At 58.3% G+C, this 16,201-nt stretch overlaps 1 protein-coding gene across 1 annotated transcript in view; it reads left to right on the plus strand.

Moving 5' to 3' along the window:
- The first annotated feature begins 240 nt into the window (after positions 1-240).
- Positions 241-16,201, plus strand: part of KIF21B (kinesin family member 21B) — a 46,100-nt gene continuing 30,139 nt past the window's right edge. The window contains exons 1-4 of the mRNA XM_012650473.1: positions 241-345; positions 13,221-13,443; positions 13,677-13,859; positions 16,027-16,176. Of these exons, the coding sequence (XP_012505927.1) occupies positions 305-345; positions 13,221-13,443; positions 13,677-13,859; positions 16,027-16,176 (597 nt within the window). The 5' untranslated portion in view covers positions 241-304. The remainder of the gene's footprint in view (positions 346-13,220; positions 13,444-13,676; positions 13,860-16,026; positions 16,177-16,201) is intronic.

The raw sequence follows: 16,201 nt of genomic DNA on the forward strand, positions 1-16,201 counted from the left end.
GGCGGCCGGCGGGAGGCGTGTGCGCGCGTGCGGCGCCGTGGAGCGCGGCGGGTCGCGCCGCCGGCTGTCAGCTCGCTCGGCGCCGCCGCCCGATGGCGCGAGGAGGCGCGCGGACCCAGCCCCGGGGGGCGGGCCGCGGGTGACCCCTCCGCCTGCCCCCGCGAGCATGTCACCTCTGGCCGCCGCGGCAGCCTCCGCCGGCAGTGCCCGCGCCCCCGCCTCCCGCCGCCTCAGCCGCCGCCTCGGGCATCGGCGCCCGGACCCCCGCCGCTGATCCGCGCCCAGACCCCAGCGCCGGGGGACCATGGCCGGCCAGGGGGACTGCTGCGTCAAGGTGGCCGTCAGGTAGGGACCGGCGGCGAAGCGGCGCGCGGAGCGCTCGGGCTTTGTCTCGCGTGGGCTCGGGCCGGGGGCGCGGGCGGCGCTCGCGCTGGAGCCGCACGCCGGGGGAGGGGCGCGCCGGAGGGCGCCGCGCGCTGGCCGGGCTGCCGCAGGGGAGTGGCGACCCTGCGGACCGCTGGAGGGTGGCTTTGTTTGGGGGGTAATTTCGGGCGCCCCTCGGGAGCCCTTAATGATCAGAAAATCGAATAAACAAGGAAATCCGGTATTTCACACCCAGCCCTGGCCCAGGCCGGAGCGTCTGTGTGTTTCCTCTTCGCCTCCCCACGAGGCTGCTGTCTCCTACGGGGACATTGGAGGGGCGACATTTCCCCTCGTCCACCCCAGTCCGCCGGTTCTGTGCTCTTGGTCCAGCTAGCGAGGGCCGCGCACCCTCTCCGGAGCCGGTCCCGCAGACAAAGCTCGGGTGCGAGGACCAGTGGAGGGGCTGGGACGGTGCCTTGGCCTTCCGTGGGGAGTCAGTGGCTTTTGGAGAGAATCCTGCTGGTCCCGTCCCAAGAGGAGGCAGGGCCAGGGGAGGGAGGAAGAGGAGTATCCGAGGCGCTACCCTCTGAGAGGGCAGGAGGGTGTGACGCTAATGCCCCATCCGCAGGCACTCAGATAGAATCGGGTGGGGGAGGGCTGCATAGACTTAGCTGGGGTTCCATTCTCAACAGCTGTGGGACTTGCAGTGGTATCCTGGCAGAAATGAGGTGGGGAGAGGACATGGCTGGGTAGGTGCTGTTGGGAGGGGTACACAGAGGTGCGGGGGCAGGAAATGCTGCAAAGTTGAACCATCTGTGTTCTTTGTGCTGGGTGGAGACGCTTTACATCACACCACCTCTCCCAGTTTTTGTTTTGGGTTTTTCTCTTTGAGAGGGGTGTATTGGTGGCAGAGTGCCAATCTGGGACTTTTCACCAAGGTAGGGATGCGGACAGGAACATCTATCTCTGCCCCAGCCCTGGTGATTGGAGAGCGTGTGTGTGTGTGTGTGTGTGTGTGTGTGTGTGTGTGTGGGAGGGGGGTGGTCATTCAGGTCTAGGGCAGGTCTCTAGATCTGCTGGGTCACATGTGACCCAAATTACAAGGGTTCTAGGAAGTTGCTTCTAGACAGGGTCAGAGATGGCAATGGAAAAGCTTCCCCCTGCCTGTTCCAGGGCAGATGCCCCTTGCCACCTGGCCAGCCCTCTGCAGCCCAGAGAAGAGCAGCTGGCCGCTGATCAGTGCTGGCATTGAGGGAGGGAGATTGAGGCACCCCACCATGCACCCCAGGCAGCGCTGGGAGCATCACTTGAGCACAGCCTTCCTGGCCCTGAACAGTCAGACAAAGAGGAGCCCCGCAGGTGCCTGGTGGGCTGGCTGGGGCGGGGCCAGGCTGCTGCTGGGACTGACATTGCAGCAGGATCCGGTGTAGGTCGAGGGAGGGGGGCGCAAGGGTGAGTGGTGGGAGTGAGAAATGTAAATATGGCATCTGTGGCTGATTGGGAGAGTCCGAGAACACCATAAAAGGGAAATTTGAAGGTCTGGCCCCCACCCGTTGAGAACCAGGCCTGGGAAGGAAGGAGCTTGGGGTGCCCCTTCCACAGGGGGCTTTCCTTTTGACTCCGTCTTGCAGAATAGAGCCAAACAGCCCCCCACCTCTGTTCAGGGTTCCTGGGCTGGACTGGGGGGGCATGGTAAGGCGAGAGGCTTCCACCTGGGGAGCATTAAGGGATTGGCACCTTGTTAGAAGAATGAGGAAAGCTGGTGTTCCCTTCCCGCTACCACCACCAGAAGGTTCCCGTGCCTGCCCTCTGCATCCGGTACTCAGGGTGATGTGTGTCATCGCTGCTTCCCAGTCAGGTTGCCCTAAGTGGGGTCTGGGTGCCTCCATGCCTTGCCTTGCGTCGCTGATCTGGATGCAGGGGTAAGGGGTTCGAGCATCAGAAGAGCCAGGCTTTCAGGGGCTCTGGGAAGGTCAGGTCCCCACCCACTCCTCCCCTCCTGCCCCAGCGTGAGCGCCCAGCCCCAGCACACGCCAGACCTCAATGGGCAGCCGGCCGTGGAAGGCAGACAATGCCTGGACAGAACCCAGTTTCTAATCAGAGCTGAGGATAGGACTGGGCTGGGGCTGGGCCTGGCTGGGAGGGGGAGCAGGTGGTGCTAGTGACAGGTTGTAGCCCGGAGTTCTCCTTGCCTTTGGATACTCTTCTATCCACCCCGCCCCGAGAAATCACTTGTCCCACCTGAAAGACTGGATGGTGGGCTGCACTAGTGCAGAGCGCTTATGGGAAGGTCAAGGATTTGGGATTGCCTAGAGCCTAGCCCAGCCCCCTCACTACCTCCTGCCAAGTCCAGCTGTCGTTCTGACTTTCTGGAAGTCCTTTCTTGTATCTAACTGAGTGCTTTCTAGATTCCCATGAGAATAACTTGTGGTGAGCCCTGGAGTCCAGCTCTTCAGACTAGGAGGCCAGGAGCGAGACAGACTTGGTCTGCCATGTGTGTGCGTGTGCACGTGCGCGTGTGCAGGGAGAGAGGCCCCAGGGCTGTTGGACTAGGTGAGAAGTGCCAGGCCCAGGGCTCTTGGCCCTGTGATGTGTTGGGGAGGAGCAAAGCTGCTGTCTGTGGAGCGCTGTGCTGCGGAGAAGGCCTGGGCTCCAGGAGAGGCAAAGAAGGAAACTTTCACGACCTGGGGCTTCAGGATAAAAAGAGAAGGCCCAGGTGGGAGTAGACCCCAAAATCCCCACCCTGTGGCCTCCCCAGCTAGGTGGAGTCTGGGCCATCTGCCCCGTACCCAGACTAGTCAGCTTTGCACCAAGAGATTCCCAGGCCGGCCCCTCCAGCCTGCCCTGTGATCCCTTTATCCATTAATCCCCTCCTGCTATAAAGATTCTCAGCTTCCTGGGCTGGACGAGAGCTGGCCTTTACCTGGGGAGGGGGGAGGTGTGGCGCAAGGCTAGAGAGAGGTGAGACTGAGCTGGGACCTGCCCCAGGCTGTGGAAATACAGGCCTGACAAATGGGGGGAGAAGGAGTGTGGCTATTAAGAAATGCAAGTTGGCAAAGTTAAAATTGGGGAAGGAAGCCAAGCCACATGGTGAGTTTATTTAAGACCCTTTCAAGCCCCCAACTCTGAGCCCCCGCCGTGAGGGGAGCCCTCAGTGTTGCTTAACCCCCTCCCCCTTATCTCTGCCCGGCTCCCCTAAGCTTCCTTCCTTTAGTCTGCTGGGGAGGGGGAGGTGCCTTGGCCAGTCCCACATCCATCCGTTGAGACTACAGGGCTGAGCAGGGGGTGGGGAGGGGATGGGGGGGACCCAAGGGACAGTGTTAGAGTGCACCCCTGCCCTTTCCTATTTGGGTTCTCCAGCTGCAGTTATTTCCCTAGTTCTAGGCTACTCTGAAATCTTGGTCAATGACTGTCTGAATTTTGAATCATGAGCATCGCTGGGTTGGGGGAGAGACTGAAGAAGACAAGACACTGTGGGGGTGCGGATGTGGGGTGCCTTCTGAGTCCCAAAGCCAGTCAGTGCCAATCAATGCCACCTGTGTCCCATGCTGTCCAGTTTATAGATCTGGGAAACTGAGGCCTAAACAGGACCTCATGTGGGCTGTGCAGAGACCTGAGAACCTTGGTGGTGGCCTCCTGCTGCAGAAATAGGGCTTATGTCATCACAAGGAAGTGGAGTGTAGTAACCACAAGCCCCAGAAACCTCCCCTTCCCCACCCTGACAGCCTGCCTGATTGGATCTCAGCTTCGAAAACCTCCCAGTGGAGGTGGGGTGGGGCCCAGGAAGTGGAGGCACCCTCACTCTGACAGCTCTGGGGGCAAAGGGCAGGGCCGCAGCCGCAGCCAGCTGAGGCAACGCAGTTCATCCATTGGCTGCGTCACCGGGTCCCTTCCCAGTTTGTCCTGCTGGGCCTCAGTTTTACCCACTGGAGAGTGGGAACAGCTGGTTTGTTCTGGTTTGTTCATTGGTGAAGAGCAGTGGTTTGAATGAAGTAGAAGACATAATCCTTGGAGGGAACAACATGCAGGGTAGACTCCTGAGGAGCTGAGTATAAATAAAATGTTTTAAAAGTAAGCCCTAATCTTAGGGGACCTGAGAAGTGTCTCTCAAGTTAAAGCTATAGTGAACTGTTGGGTAAATTGAATTCGCCTCCAACCCTTTAATTAATTAATTACTTAAGAGTGGAAAGAACCTTGTGGTAGGAAGGAGTCGGGACCAAGAGCTGGCTAAGCACTGTGATTATCGGACACTGCGCGCAGTAGCCCATTAAACCTGCCAGGTGACCAACGTTATCCCATCGCGTGGATGCGCAGACACAGGCAGGAAATGGGGGAGTCTGGATGTGAACCCAGGGCACTCTCACTTCCGAGCACGTGCTCCTCATACTGCCCTAAGCTGCCTCCTAATTCACCTGCTAATTAGCTCTGTGCTTGCAGTCTCCATGCCTCAGTTTCTTCAAATGCTTTACCACGCACACGTGGGAAAGGGAAAGCGGGAAGGCCAAGTGCTGTGCAGATGTGTGCCAGGGGTGAGGCTGTCCGCATTTTCCTTTATGGATTGCTTAGCGGCCTGGTGCTGCCTGTCACCACCACGGTCCCAGCTCCTAGATCCATGCTGTTCCCTTTTGTGTTTGAGGCACTTCTTCCCCCCACCCCATTCTCCCTTTCTTGGATCCGTGCAGCCTTCCCTGGCATTTGTCTTCCTGCCTGAGTTCCACCTTGCCACTCTCTAGGGAAGGAAGTTTTGGGGCCACCCAAGTCTCCTCTTGACACCCCTTCCCACACACACCGGTCAAAGGGCAGAACCCCAGGTGTTCTGGGTCTCCTAGCCTCTCATTTTGCCCTCTAGACAGAAGCATATTGAGAACATTAAGGACGAAAGCAGTGTCTTCTGTGCCCCTCCCTCTTAGAACAGCTGGAGGAGCACTGAGAGGATGCTGGGCTGGTGAGATCTCTCTCTCCTTCCCCATGGAGATGGAGATGGGGTGGAGCTCGGTGGGAGGGGCTGTGCAGCCCCGGGGCAGGTAGCAGTAATGTCCTGTTCTATGGAGGATGCTCTCTTTCACCTCCAGCTGCTCTGGGTGTGGAAAAGAGGTCGTGTGCCCAGATGTTTGAGTCACTGTCCCTCCGCCTTCCTCGGGGAAGCTCACCATCAGAGCGGCAGTGGAAGCCCCTGTCCTTTCTCTAGGCTGGGCTGGTCCTACCTGAGGCCAAGTTAAGGTGCGTAGAGGAGAGCGGGCCTGCGTGCAGGCTGGCAGTGGGGGCTGGGGACCAGAGCCACTGTGGTGGGAGAGGCTCACTGCCCTCCACAGCCAGCCAGCCGCCTGTTGCTCTGCATTCCTCAGCAGAGGAACGTCCCCAGGGCCCAGTCCCCACTGAGCTGTCCCCCACCAGATGCCGATGCCAGTGCTGTCACAGCTCTGGGCTCTGGGCTAAGCCCGACTCTGCAGAGTCTCCTGTCTCTTGGGAGGTCATGGGAAACCCCTGCCAGATGCCCTGAGATGGGGGTGAGACAGGGAGAGTGATGCAGGAGCACAGCTGAGCAGCACTTCCCTGGGCTGGGCTGGCCCCTCTTCCCAGGCCCCGGAGAAGGAGGAGTCAGACCCCTGGCTCCCACTCACAGCCAGGCCTATACGGCAATGGCGGGCTGGGGTATGTCCAGCTCAGCACAAGGAATGGCCCCTGCTCCCAGCTCCCTGCAAACCCACTCCCTGGCTTCTGACGTCTCACCCCAGTCTCCTTGCTTGCCCGATTCCTCCCCATGCCTGGTTTCAGCCTTTCCGGGAGGTGCCTCTGGGAACTGCTGACATCCTGATGCCCTGCAGGGCTGTGGACAGCAAGACTCTCTCAAGGTGCCTCATGGCAGGCACTCTCTCCCCTGTTTGCCTGCCTGACCCCGGGCATTACTGAGAAGTCAGCGGCCAGGATTCTGGATGAACTGAAATTCATCCATTCATTGTAAGATCAAGCACATCCCCAGGGGAGGGAGGGGATCAGAGTCCTGAACGCCAGGCATCCCAAGTTGACACCCCAAGGTTTTCTTAGGGTGTCACACCCCCTCCTTGTGCTCTCGGGAACGTGTTTGAGGGCAGAAGTCAGGCAGAGAGGGCTGACAGACTCCTCGTACCAGGCCTGCCAGGGCCTCCTAAATCCATGCCCTTTGGCCCCACCGTACAAAGCCTTCTTGTTTGGGGGTTCAGAGCCAGTCCCAGTCTTTTCCCTGAGGGCAGCCCCAAGAGGGCTGGGCTGGGGGAGCTTCTGAGGGGCCAGCAGAGGGTGCAGTGGGAGAGCAACAAGACCCTCTGGTTGTTCCAGGGCTCAGTTGGCTCTGCCCCCTATAGTGCTGGGCTCTCCCTACACTGTACCCCTGCAGCTAAAAGGGCCAGCACCCCAAACTGGATCTTGCCACCCTGTTTTAGAGAAGACTGGCCTCTGTGGGAAGATGCCTTGTCTGGGCTAAGTCTGCTAAAAGCCCCTGGGTATCTGGGAGCCAGACTCCCCTGAGAGAGCAGGGATTTTGCTTCCAGCCGCCTTCCCCAGAGCTGGCAGGCTGCCATGGGGAGGAGGGGGAGGGGATGCTCATTAAATGGGGGTGTAGACGTCCTCTTTCTGCTGCAGAGGAGAGCCTCCTTCCTCCGGCAGGGAAGCAGCCTCTTGGGTTCCTGGCTCCATACTTCCCCAAGCTCCAGGCTTCGGCTTTCTTGACTACAAAATGGGGAAAATGCTTTCCCAACAGCTCGTGGCATTGCTAGCAGCTGTCAGTAGGATCAGTCCGGGAGATTCTGTGAGGGGATTGTTTTTCTCCTGGCCAACCTCTTCCCCCCCCTGGGCAGAGTTGCTTGGTGGGTGCAGCAGGATTGGCCACAGGCAGGTTTGGTTTGGATTTCATCTGCACCATTGCAAATCGTGTGACCTTGGGCTTGTTAAATTTCACCTGCCGAGCCTCAGTAAAATGGGGCACCTATCCCCAGCTTCACAGGGTTGTCATAATACATTACATCAAAGAGCTTGGCCCGCAGGCCCCCAAAAGGATTAGGTAGTGTCCTTATCAGATGAGGCCTGGGTAGTGGAGAATGCACAGAAGGATGCAACATGGTATCAGTGACTGTCGGTGACAAGTGATTTCTGAGGAAGAAGATTCCAGACGCCTCCAGGCTCCCCTTTCCCAGGTTTAACAATCATTACAGGCAGGAAGTTCTTTTTGCTGGCGTATCTAAATCCCTCCTGCTGTAGCTGGGTTCCCCTTTGATCTTGCCCTGTCACCTATGAGGAAGAGCTGGTACCCGGCAGGTCACAGCATGGCTAAGTGACCCCATATGTCAGGCAGACTAGAGATCATGGGGCTCCTCCTTATGTCCCCCTACACACACACACACACACACACACACACACACATTTCCACCATGGAAGCTATAACAGCTTGGCTCCTGCTCTGCCCGCTGCCCGTGGCTGGAGCCAGGCGTGCCCATTTGGGGTTGGGCACGAGAAGAGTTGAAATCTGGGCAGACATTGCTTTTCCCCTCAGGCTTGGGAGTAGCACACCCAGAGAGAGGGTGATGAGCTTCCTGACTTTGCAGTCCCTCCCTGCGCCGTCCTGCTGGCCTCTGGGGGCCCCTTTTCAGGATTCCAGGAAGGCCGGGTCTTGCAGGAGAAAAGAGCAGATGTGTTTTTAGCCCTGTGGGCCTTTTCGGAAGAGACTAGTCATGTTGGTTATTTTGGCCATTCGAGGAGTGATGCTAGTCTAGATCTCTGGTTCGTTTCAAAGCCTTTGAGGTGGGGCTGGAGCGAGGGTGTGCAAATACACACCAGTGTGCGGCTGCCTGCATGCTGGTTCTCCCAGTCCTGCTCTGGATGGAGTCTTCGGGGCCGATGGCTAGTAAAGGGGAAGACCTTGTTAGATACCAGCTTTGGGACCTTGAGCCAAGTTATTTAATTTCTCTCTGATCCTTCATTTGTAAATTAGGGGCAAAAATACCCACGTTAGGACTAAACAGTGTAATGAATGACCTAGTATGTGCAAAGCATCCTGGTGTCTAGCTAGAGGCAGTCTTGCCCTGTAAGTGTGGTGGCTGTCATTAACTGAAGGAGTTTAGTGAGCCAAGGTGACATGGGGTTCCCCGAACGAGTAAAGAAAGGGCATCGGGCATCACAGACCACGCACCACAGTTGTGTAAGGATTTTCTTGGATTCTGGAACAGTTCTTGGTTAGTTATTTTAATACCACCGCCTGGTAGCTCTTATCAGTGAGAAGTAAAACGCTTCAAATGGAAAGCCTGGGGCTGCACCCCTGGGGGCCTAAGGGTAAAGATTGGGTGGGGAGCAGGTCTGGCGCTCTGGGAGGGGCCCTAGCCAGCTGATTGGGTGGTACTAATTTCACCTAAGAAGCTGGGACAACCTCTAGGAGCCCAGGGTCACTGGGCGGAACTCCTGGGAGGGGTGATTGGCCAGCTTTGTGTGACGTCACTAAGGACGGGGCGTGAGGCGGGCGGACTCGCGCCACCCTCCCCTCCTAAACCGCGGTGGGGTGCGGGGCTCCGGGCACGTGCCCGGATGTGCCCGCCGGTACCCTTTGCAGCGTTTTCTCTCCTTGGCAGTCTCGGCATCCCCTGGCCTGCCCCCTCCCTGTCGCCTCTGTCCTCCCCTCCCGCCCTCCTGGCTCCCCAAAGAGCCGCGGAACCGCTGAGCTCAGCTCTTCCCGCAGCTCTGGGCTCCGACTTGCCGCCTTTGTCCCGCCGCGGGCACTGAGCGGGCGGGCGTCAGGCTCGCCCCGCGTTTCTCCGGGGTGGGGGCGGCTTCCCACATCACACCCCCTCCTCTCAACTGTGAACAGAGGAAGCTCCTCGCTGCCAGTACCAGACTCTGCCTCTGAAAAGCCCGGGGCCCTTTCTCTTCGCCCTGGTACCCGCTCTCACCCGCGCTCAGCCTGGGGGTTGCCAAGTGGCAAATAGGCCGGGCTCTGTTCTGGGAGATTCTGGCCCTTTCGGAGCGGAGCTGTCCGGCGCACTCCCTCCCTGCGAGCCCTGGGAGAAGGGCTGGGGGGGGCTGGGAGGGGTGGGGCTTGCGGTGGGATGCCCCAGGGTGAGATTCGGAATGTCCCTGGGCAGAAATGACACTGGATGTTTCTTGATATAAACAGGCAGCTGGCCTGTGAGCCCCCGTTTGACTATTTGATCTTTTGAATATTGTATTAAGTTATCATTTATCTTGATTGCTGAGTTTTTTCTTGCCCCCTTAAATTTTGTACTTAAAACAAATGCCTCACTTGCCTCGCCCTAGTCCTGGCTCTGGTTCACAGCCCCTAGGGCCATGGTTTCCTTTGAAGACCCTAGAGACTGCCCCCTGACCCCTCTCCCATGCCCCCAGGGAGGAAGAGGGCTGTGAGTGGTTGCTATCCTTGCCCCCTGCTACCAGGGGAAATTTCTTCCTTCCCTTTCTCTGTGGCCAAGTGGGCCACTGCCACTTCCAGGACAGCCCACAGCCTCACGCAGGATGGGGCCAGGAGAAGAGGCTGCTGGAGGGGAGGGTGTTGGAGTTCTTAGAAAGTGAACACTGGGAAGAGATCACCTAGATAGCCCAGGAAAAAGCAGAGGCTCAGAAGCGCAGAGGGCAGAGGCTGGACAAGGGGCATTGGTCTCTCCCAGCCCTCTGGTGTCCTGCCTGTGGGGCATGGGTTTGAACTCTCCACCCGCCGAGGTGCGGTGAAGAATGATCCCCAGGATGGCTGAGGCAGACAGCGTCTGTAAGCCTCCTGCATGCGTGAGCGGACATGCGGGACTCCTTCCAGAGAGCCTCCCTGGCTCTGATGGTGCTGTGGGTGTTTATTTAGTGATTTTGGGATTTGAGAGTTTTCTAGTAGGAGGCAGCTGGAGACATGGAAGGGCGGAGCTGGAATTGGTGCCCAGCTCCACTGTATTTACTGTGTGTGTGACTGAACCACTTCAAGCCTCAACTTTCCTTTCTGGAGGATGGGGATTGAAATCCATAGCTCACAGCATCACTTAAATCAGGCAGTCCATGGAGGGTGCGGGGTCCAGCGCTAGCACATGGAGCGCGTCCGTGGAATCTTAGTTCCTTGCTTCTACCTCCAGTTACTCATTCAGTTCCCATTCCTGGGACTAACACTGTCTCCCTCTTCTAGGTCATTTGCCTTGGGAATTAGTGACTCATCCATGTCCTCCTCTTCCTCCCAGCTTCTATCCATATCTCTGGGTAACACTGCTCACCCACCTATACCCTGGCAAAGTGCTCTGGTGCTTAGAATGGGAAGCGTGGGACTAGATGGCTCTCTCTGGACCAACGAAGGGTCCCAGGATAAAGGACTAACTGTACAACTCCTGGACCCTAAAACCTCAGGGTCCCTCCTCTGCATCCTCTTTCCCAGACTGCCCTCTGCCCGCTCTCTTATTCCTGGCTGGTGGGCTCCCCGCGTGGTCCGGGGCCCAGTTGCTGAAGGAGAAGCTGCCCCCTCATTGAAGGGCTCTGACAAGCAGAGCTGCTGCTCCCCCTCCCGTGCCCCTCCTGTCTCCAGGGATGCTGATTCGATTTTCCTCCAATCGCCAGCATTGCCATCTGCTTACAGTAATTAAATGGTATTTGAATTGAATCCAGAAATCCCACTGCAGGCAGCCACGTGATAGGGAGCGTCTTCGGGAGCTGGTGCTAGCCAACAGAGAGGGTTCTCGGAGGCTGCCCGGGCCAGACCCTTGGTTTACCTGGAAGCACCTGGATGCCCTGGGAAGAATTGTTTGGTCTTGGTCCACAGGCCGAGGGACAGAGCCAGGTCTGAGAACCAGAGCTTCAGATTCCTGTCCGGTACCTGTGAGCAGTGCCACACCCCTTCCTCTGAGGCTGCTGCCTGCCCTCTCTCCCTGCATCTACGAGATGTTCTCTTCCTTGGCACTCTGGGCCCTGGTCCTTAGAGACAGTGTAGCATAGGAGCATGGAAGAGGCAGCACACACAGACTGCCTGGGTTCCAGCCCTCACTGTCTGCGACTCTGGCTGAACACCGGCTCAGCTTCCTCGTCTAGAAACGAGGGCGGTAGCACTTGCCTCACAGCGCTGGCACGGTTAGATGCTGCCCGGCGTATGGTGAGTGCTCAGTGTGTAGCTTCCCTCACTGGCGGCAGAGGTGGAAGTGGGGGTGGGCATCTTGCTGGCCCTGACTCTTCCTGGAGGCTCAGGTTTCAGGTCTGCAGGTGCAAGGATGGGCAGGGACCAGCCATTCCCTCCTAGTCGGAAGCTAATTCCTTTCAGGGGGGAGACTGAGAAGCTGGCTCCCATTCCAGCGCGGCCCAGAACAGCTGGATAAGGGCGGTGACATCCTTGGGCTTCCATTGCTTTTGAGGGAGGGAGCCACTGACCTATGAGGACGTGTGTACACCCCAGGGAAAACACTTCTGAAGAAAGCCCAGGCTCCCGTCTATGCGTAGGAACTAGCCTGCTGTTGCTCGCCCCGCCCCTGCCCCCCCTTACCCCGGCATTCCCCACTTCCCCAGTCCCCCGTAACCCCCTCCCAGCCAAGTGCAGGGAACAGGCTCAGGTGAGCATCCCCCCCGCCTGGCCTGCAGCTCTGAATGGGCTTTGGGAGCCCGGGCAGCTGGGGACAGAGACAGGATGGCGACTTGGCGGCTCTGGGCTCTCTGGCTAGGCGCCTCTAGGCCTTGGGTGGGTGCTGGCCTGGCCCCTGACAATCTTTCTTCTCTCGGTGAATGTTGGCTCAGGGAGAGGAGCCTGACAAGCAACCATTGTGAGTGCCACTGACGGGCTGGCTCGCGTGAGCTCGTGGGCATGACAGCCTGACCACCTCCCTTTTACTTCAGGGTGTCGGGGGGTGCCTTCTGCCAATCCCGACACACGCATGCTCATGGACTCGTGCTCGGTTGCCATGGGGACCTTGTCATGGTGATGGCTGCTTGGAAGAGGGAGGAAGGGGTGGCTGGCTGGAGACAGTCCTGTCCATGGCTGGCTCCCCACGCCGTTCTGACGCCACGTTTCCTCCTCATTACAGGAGAACCCGCCAGGATCTGGCACCTGGGCCCACCCTGTAGCTGGCCTGGTGTCCCTTCCTAGAGGTCCCTGCTCTTTACAGGAAACTTTTGACTTGACCTGGTCAGCCAGGGTTGGACTTGGTCCGGCCCCTCAGCTCCTGGAAAGGAACTAGAGCTGGTACCCGGAATGTCCACCAGGCTCTGGCATCTGGCAAGGGGGCTTCTGGGCTGGACGACCCTTGTATCCCCCACAGGCCTTGGCAGAGGCTCTGGCCCCCTCTAGAGCTTAGTCCTGGCTCTGGGGCATGTGGTCCAGAGCTCTGGGGAGCACCCAGGCCTGTCTCTCTCTTCCCCACTCTGGCCCTGAGCTCTGTCCCCCCAGACATGGGCAAGCTGCCTTCTCTCCGCGGAGGAGAAGCTGGTTTCCAGGGCTCCAGTCCAATCAGGAGTGTGTACGTTTATGTCACACAGACCTGGATTTAGCTCCGTCACTTCCCATCCTGCAACCTTGGGCAAGTCATTTAAACCCTCTCAGCTTTCAGTTCTGTCATCTGTAAAATTAGGCAAATAATAAGTACCTCACAGGCTTATAGTGAAGAATACGTGAATTTATTTATGTGAAATACTTCGAACACAGATCTCATATACAGAGAGTGCTCAATAAATGTTAGCAACTGCTGTTTAGGCGATGTTGAGATCATTGTTGTTATTGTATGACAAAAGTTGCCCGTGTCCTCTGGGGGGTTCCTAGTCTTCCTTCCTTCCGCTCTGGGCTGTGGGGGCGGGGAAGCTTGGCAAGCCATGCAAGGGCGGGTTCTGTGGCAGCCCCCCAACTGGGCCTGACCCAGGGCTCTCCCCATCTCGGGCAGGATCCGGCCCCAGCTATCGAAGGAGAAGATTGAGGGCTGTCACATCTGTACCTCTGTTACCCCGGGGGAGCCCCAGGTCCTCCTGGGGAAGGACAAGGCCTTCACCTACGACTTTGTCTTTGACCTGGACACCTGGCAAGAACAGATCTATTCAACCTGTGTGAACAAGCTCATCGAGGGCTGCTTCGAGGGCTACAATGCCACAGTGCTGGCCTATGGGCAGGTAAGCCACCTCCACCCCACCAGTGGCCACTCCAGCCTGGTCCCCCCACCTGATGGGGAGACAGCTCTTCGTTCAGAGCAGTGGAGACCCAGCTGCACAGTTCTGTCTGTGGTCTGGGGGTGCTGCCGTGCCGCTGGTTAGCAGAAGGTGGCCTCTAAGAGACTTCACCAGGGTGTGGCTTCGGGACCAAGAAAGGGGCTGGTCACACCCTCCGTCTATCTTTGCCAATGCAGACAGGCGCCGGGAAGACGTATACGATGGGCACTGGCTTCGACATGGCAACGTCGGAGGAGGAGCAGGGCATCATCCCGAGGGCCATCGCACACCTCTTTGCGGGCATCGCCGAGCGCAAGCGTCGGGCGCAGGAGCAGGGCCTGGCTGGGCCCGAGTTCAAAGTCAGCGCTCAGTTCCTGGAGGTACTGTGGTCTCGCGGGGTGGCAGGAGGGAAACTTGGTGGACCGCAAGGCCGTGGGAGCTGGGCCCTCCCCCAGCGCAGTGCAGTGAGCCTAGGGAGCCAGGCGGCATCTACAGGTGACGGTTCCCTGCTGCTGGAAGTATCCAGGCAAGGGCTGGAGGAGCACTTGGTGGGACCCTCTAAAGGGGTTTCCTGCATCAGATGGGGCTTGAGTCGACGACCTATAAGATCCCTTCAGACCCTGACTGATTCTAGCTCTGACACTTCTTAGCCACGTGACCTACTCTGAGCCTCGTCTGCAAAGTGGGGGTGATGTCTGTTCCCTTAGGGATTTCGTGAGGGTGACATGGAAGCATAGGCCTGGTGCATAGCGAGAACTCTGGTTCTCTCCCTCTGGCCTTCTCTGGGTCCCTCCTCAGCCTCCGCGTGGCCTGTCCTGTTCCTTTCTGGCTGAGATGCTTCTCTCCAGGAGGCTGGGCCTCAGTGACCTGCTTCTTCTCTGACTTGTGGGCACAAAGGTCCTCCAGAAGTGGCCTTTCTCTGGGAGACTGTCAGGTCTGGAACGGTGGCAGCCGGGGGCCTTAGGGATGGAGGGGGCCTCTGGGCTCTTGACCTTCGGGCCTGTGCTGAGCCCCAGCTCAGTAGCTCAGAGGTGGGAGCCCCGCCTGTAAAGGGCCCATCTCAGAGGGTTCTAGGAAGGCAGGCAGACCTGGATGTTTCTCGTGAGAGCCCGACTTCACCTGGCTGCCCCTCTAGGACACTTGGATGGGCGGCTCCAGTTCTTGGCATCTACAGCTCCAACCCTGGACTGCAACTCCGGGGCATTTGCTGGGTTTGGAGCCATCGTGGGCTGGAAAACCACGATCCTCTGATCGCTCCCTGCTTGTCCTCTGCGGGAGGATGTGGCCTCGGCCCTCTCTGGGCCTTCTCATGCCACACGCCCTGCCTACCGCACCCAGGGCAGCCGCTGTCCCCTTAGGGTACCCAGGTACCCCATATTTTAGACTTGGGAGTGTTTCTTTGTCCTTCTGGACTTTTGCTTCTGATAAACAGACTGCCTGTGTGCGAATGTGTGCACGTGCTGCTGTTTGTGCGTCTGTGTATGCTTTTCTCTCTTACCGCTTTCTGTTCTTCCCTTCTTCGTCCTGTTGCCATGGAGATCCTCAAAGAACAGACTAGTTCCTAGAAAATCAACACCAACGAACCACAAGCAGTTAAATGATGCATGTGTCTGTCCCAACACAGACAGACAGACACACACTGTGGCCCCCCATCTGCACCATCCCTTCCGTTTCCTCTTCCCCTTCCTGTGGGATAATTTCCGTCCCTTTAAGGGCATCAAAGCCTCGGATGTCCGAGGCTGCTGTGCCCGCTCTGCCCCACAGCATTCTCTTGGCTGCTGCTCCAGCTGCCCTGTCCCTTTTCCCTCCCCCCAGCTCCCTGCCGTTAGAACATCCCAGACCTTCAGCAGGTGACGCTTTCCCTGCCAGCGGTTCCAAACAGCAATCTCCATGGCTGGGACTGTCTGAAATGGGGTGGCTACTCCTGGCCAGGTCACCCCCCTGATAGTCTCCCCAGGCTCTTTCCAGGAGGCTGGGCCACCGTGGCAACTCTCCCTGCCCCCCTCCCCTCCTGAGCGTAGGGCGGGGCACACAATAAGTTCTTCCTCCACGAGCAGCCTGTCATCACCTCAGTCCCCAGGGACTGTCGGAATCAGGACAAGGCTCCCCTGGTCTCTGCTGAGTCTGTCTCTGTCCTCCCTCGTTGGAATCACATCCCTGTCCCCGCTTTCCCAGCCCAGTAATGTAGTAGGATCTGCTCAAATCATGGTGGTATCTTCTTCATCTACATTTAGGACCTGTGTCCCTTTGTCCCCTTTAGGTCCTTAGGCCCCCGCTGGGACTGAGGGCTGCCGGCTGCTGGTTCCCTGGGGGGTAGAGGAGCAGTGTGCAGCCTCAGGATAGTTCTGTCCAGGGCCCAGCTTCCCTCCCACCCTCTCCCGGAGAAAGACCGTGGAATTCTGAACCCAGAGGGGATCAGAGTTGGGCAAGTTCCTCCAGAGCCTCAGTTTCCACATCAGCAAACAGAGATGGTTGATAAGCACGAGACAGCCCCTTGGGGCCCATGCTGTGCCACGCAAACCCAGCTGCTGTCTCTTCCCCACACAGCTCTATAACGAGGAGATCCTTGACCTGTTCGATTGTACCCGTGACCCCGACGCCCGCCACCGCAGGTCCAACATCAAGATCCACGAGGATGCGAACGGCGGCATCTACACCACAGGCGTCACTTCTCGCCTCATCCACTCCCAGGAGGAGGTGAGCCTGCTGGAGATCTGGGGCA

This window comes from Propithecus coquereli, unplaced genomic scaffold (genome assembly GCF_000956105.1).
Source record: "Propithecus coquereli isolate 6110/MARCELLA unplaced genomic scaffold, Pcoq_1.0 Scaffold328, whole genome shotgun sequence".
Classification (NCBI taxonomy): domain Eukaryota; kingdom Metazoa; phylum Chordata; class Mammalia; order Primates; family Indriidae; genus Propithecus; species Propithecus coquereli.